General features: G+C 29.0%; 1 protein-coding gene across 1 annotated transcript in view; it reads left to right on the top strand.

The window, feature by feature from the left end:
* The window catches only part of LOC106473307 (actin-like protein 6B), a 23,612-nt gene extending 20,569 nt beyond the window's left edge, over positions 1-3,043 (top strand). The window contains exons 10-13 of the mRNA XM_022401768.1: positions 801-881; positions 1,162-1,263; positions 1,512-1,550; positions 2,780-3,043. Of these exons, the coding sequence (XP_022257476.1) occupies positions 801-881; positions 1,162-1,263; positions 1,512-1,550; positions 2,780-2,860 (303 nt within the window). The 3' untranslated portion in view covers positions 2,861-3,043. The remainder of the gene's footprint in view (positions 1-800; positions 882-1,161; positions 1,264-1,511; positions 1,551-2,779) is intronic.
* Positions 3,044-4,233: the final 1,190 nt, after the last annotated feature.

Genomic DNA, 4,233 nt, shown 5'->3' with positions numbered 1-4,233 from the left:
AGACATGTTTGATAATTGAAGATGGGACTTGTTTCTTGTCAATCTTTAAATACAGCATTTTCAGGAAAGTGTACTTTATATCATGACTGTAAAAGCCTAAAGGCAATATGAGCCAGTGTGAATTGATGAGGAATAAGTTAGTTTGTACTGTGTTAAGCTGGGCACTGACCAATAAACAGAGTTGACACATTAAACTCAAGGTACTGTGTTAAACTGGGTACTGACCAATAAACAGAGTTGACACATTAAACTCAAGGTATTAAACTAGATATAACACAAAATAAAGCTGTAAACCATGTCTTATATTGACTTTAGTTTTGAACAAATTACTGTAGCTCTTACATTCATGTTGGTGTTAATACGGAATGAATTTCAGGTACACACCATCTCAGTTTTCATGTTTCAGGCCATTAAAAGTAAATATAGGAGTCTATACTGAGAACAGGTTATCAACTTTTAAATAATACTTTTGTTGACTTTGACTACACATTTCATTATTTTCACCCCTTTGTTATAAAGATATGTTTCTAAAAGTTTGAAGCCTCTTATCATTTTCAGAAGGGTTAACAAGAAGTATGTAAACTTCTGAGTTTTATTGCATTGATGATGGTAGCAGAAAAGTGGACTGTTTTAGTGACATGGTTAATGTAATACGTATTTCAGAAAAACTAATGTTTAAATATTGATTCTGTCTTTGTTGAATTTAGAAAAAATCATGACTGAAGTGGGTGAGTTAATCCAAGTGTTATAATGTGAAGTGTTATCCACCCTGTTGTTAACATTTGATTCTATATTTTAAGGGTGTTCCAGGAACTACAATGATGGGTGCAGCTCAAGTTGTCACAACTAGCGTAGGAATGTGTGATATTGATGTCAGACCTGTAAGTATCAGTAGTGTGGTGATGTTGATGTCAGACCTATAAGTATCAGTAAACTAGCTAGAAGTAATGTAACATACATCAGTCACAACATGGTAACAAAGAAAGAAATATAACATCTGTAATATGTTGTAAAAATTGTAAAACAAGAAACGTTGGTGATTTAACATATCTCTGATTTGTTGTAAAACAGAGTAAGTCGTCTTGTAATAAAGCTTTTTTAATTTATGTTTGTGTTGTACACTAGTCAATACTGAAATGTATCTTCTTTTTTTTTATATAGAGCTTGTATGGAAGTGTTATTGTTACAGGAGGTAACTCACTTCTTACTGGCTTTACTGATCGACTCAATCGAGACTTGTCTGCCAAAACACCACCTGTAAGTATAAGATAAAACTGTAAGTTTATCAGTGAACTTGTGTTTCATGATCATGTTAACTTGATTCGTTTCTGTTTGTAGAGAAATCACAAAATTCATTTTTTTATAGATCCACCTATCCAGGCACCAAATCTCCGTTCCGCTGTTCCATTGGCACTGATAACTTTCAACCTCATACTCTATTTAACAAACGTGGAAGTGTTAATGAAGGTTTAAAACTAGGTGAAACTATATGAACGTTAAAAACATTTTAGTATATTAGCAATATGATGACTGGGATTCTTGCTTCTCTAGTAAGTGTAAAAATAATATTTTATATGACATCTAGTTTAACATATTGCAATTATGATGCTCAGAAAGATACACGTGATGGGAGTTTATATGTCTTTAATTTTCTTATCCCAAACTTGCGTATGACATTACATTCCAATTCATTTCTGTACATGTATTTGTAGCTGAGTTAGTCCGTCTTATTGTATGTCATGTTTTAGTATTTTTAATGATAACTGGTTATTGAGAAGTACTTAGTTTGAAGTTTTCTTTTGTTTCAAAGTAATGTAGGTTCACTCTATTTTAATGTTGTTTTTATGGTACTTTTCAACAAATGTTGTGTTGTTTTAAGGTACTTTTCAACAAATGTTATATTGTTTTAAGGTACTTTTCAACAAATGTTATGTTGTTTTAAGGTACTTTTCAACAAATGTTATGTTGTTTTACAGTACTTTTCAACAAATGTTATGTTGTTTTAAAGTACTTTTCAACAAATGTTATGTCGTTTTAAGGTATTTTTCAACAAATGTTATGTTGTTTTAAAGTACTTTTCAACAAATGTTATGTCATTTTAAGGTACTTTTCAACAAATGTTATGTCATTTTAAGGTACTTTTCAACAAATGTTATGTTGTTTTTAGGGTACTTTTAATGAATGTGACATTGTTTTTAGGGTGCTTTTCAACAAATGTGATGTTTTTAGGGTACTTTTCAACAAATGTGACACTGTTTTTAGGGTACTTTTAATGAATGTGATGTTTTTAGGGTACTTTTCAACAAATGTTATGTTGTTTTTAGGGTACTTTTCAACAAATGTTATGTTGTTTTTAGAGTACTTTTCAACAAATGTGACATTGTTTTTAGGGTACTTTTCAACAAATGTTATGTTGTTTTTAGGGTACTTTTCAACAAATGTTATGTTGTTTTTAGGGTACTTTTAATGAATGTTATGTTGTTTTCAGGGTACTTTTAATGAATGTGACTGTTTTTAGGGTACTTTTAATGAATGTGACATTGTTTTTAGGGTACTTTTCAACAAATGTGATGTTTTTATTAGGGTACTTTTCAACAAATGTGATGTTTTTATTAGGGTACTTTTCAACAAATGTGATGTTGTTTTTAGAGTACTTTTAATGAATGTGACATTGTTTTTAGGGTACTTTTCAACAAATGTTATGTTGTTATTAGGGTACTTTTCAACAAATGTGACATTGTTATTAGGGTACTTTCAACAAATGTTATGTTGTTTTTAGGGTACTTTTCAACAAATGTGGATCTCTAAACAAGAATATGACGAGGGAGGAAAATCTCAAGTGGAACGAAAATGTCCATAATGATTTTTGTTTCTCTTATTTGGTTTTAGTAAGTGTTCATTGTTGTTTGTGGTCCCTATGACCTAGTATGCTGTATTTCTGATTATTTTTTTTTTAAAAGAAGAAGTACGAATTAATCAGTTCAGTGTCTGAGTCTTTTGTAATTTCCTGTAAATAAAAATGGATGTATTCTCAAAAATGTTATTTTTGTTTCTTTACATTTGCCATTTTCTGTACAGGAATTTTCTTGACTATCTCACCAATGTCGTATTGTTTAAATTTTGCAAGGAAAGTTTCCCGTCTTTCGATAAACTATTATTAAATGATTAGTCTAAAAGAAATTCAATGTAAATAACAATAATAATATTTTACATATTAAACAAATTATATAGCTAAACTATCTGTCGTTTTTGACCAGTGAAAAACTGTGTCTTTTTTTAAAAAGATGTATTACACCACTGTAATGCATTGTGACTGAAATTTATTTGAAAGGAAGTTTCTGGTTCACTACAAACATTGTGGTAAGAAACAAAAGATCTTTTTACAAATTATTAAACAGAATGATCAATGTGAAGAAACATATTAGTAAAATTGTAATGAAAACAATGAGGCATTACTAAAATATAATGTTATACGTCAAAGCAAAACAGTTAACACAAAACGATTTCTATACGTACAAAATCAAACAAAGATGAAACCAATAAATGTTATAATTATTAAAACAAAATTATTGTGAATGTGACATTAAGTCATAAGAAACTGATGCTAGATGGCAGCAGGTGTAAGAGTATACATCACATCTAGACTAACAGTAATGTAAATCTCTTCTCACCTAGTAAAGGAGGATGTGATTAAAATTGTTGGATCGTGGTTCATTTCACATAATATGGAGTGGTATTAATTAAAATATGCAATTTCACTGAAGCTGTTGAATCCTACCAAAAAACCATTTATTTTCACTTGTAAAGATAATTCTAACATTAAATCTTAGCAAAGTTTATTGAAATGATTATCTAAAGTAAAAATAATTACTTCTATACAAATATTTCAAATTTATTCTTCTGTAAAATAACCGTTTAACAGTTTTATATTTAATGGTGCGTTCTTGTACTATACATATTTTAGTATAATTAATTTAGAAAGTTTTCTCAAGAATTTAAGTGACAACTTTTTTTTTAATTAGATTATATACAGTAATCAATACTGTGCGTTAGTACGTAATATTTTCGATATGATTTATAACACCTCATGCTGTATGTTAATGTGTTTACCAACTTTAAATAAATATTAGAACCATTATTTCTAAAAAAATGTTTTTTGTCATAATATCTTTAGTGTGTATATTTATGTAGTATTATCCTAAACTTGAATAAAATCAAAAAAGAAATGTCTCG

Source organism: Limulus polyphemus, unplaced genomic scaffold, assembly GCF_000517525.1.
Source record: "Limulus polyphemus unplaced genomic scaffold, Limulus_polyphemus-2.1.2 Scaffold6058, whole genome shotgun sequence".
Classification (NCBI taxonomy): domain Eukaryota; kingdom Metazoa; phylum Arthropoda; class Merostomata; order Xiphosura; family Limulidae; genus Limulus; species Limulus polyphemus.
The sequence above is the reverse complement of the archived record's forward strand: the minus strand, read 5'-3'. Positions and strand labels throughout refer to the sequence as shown.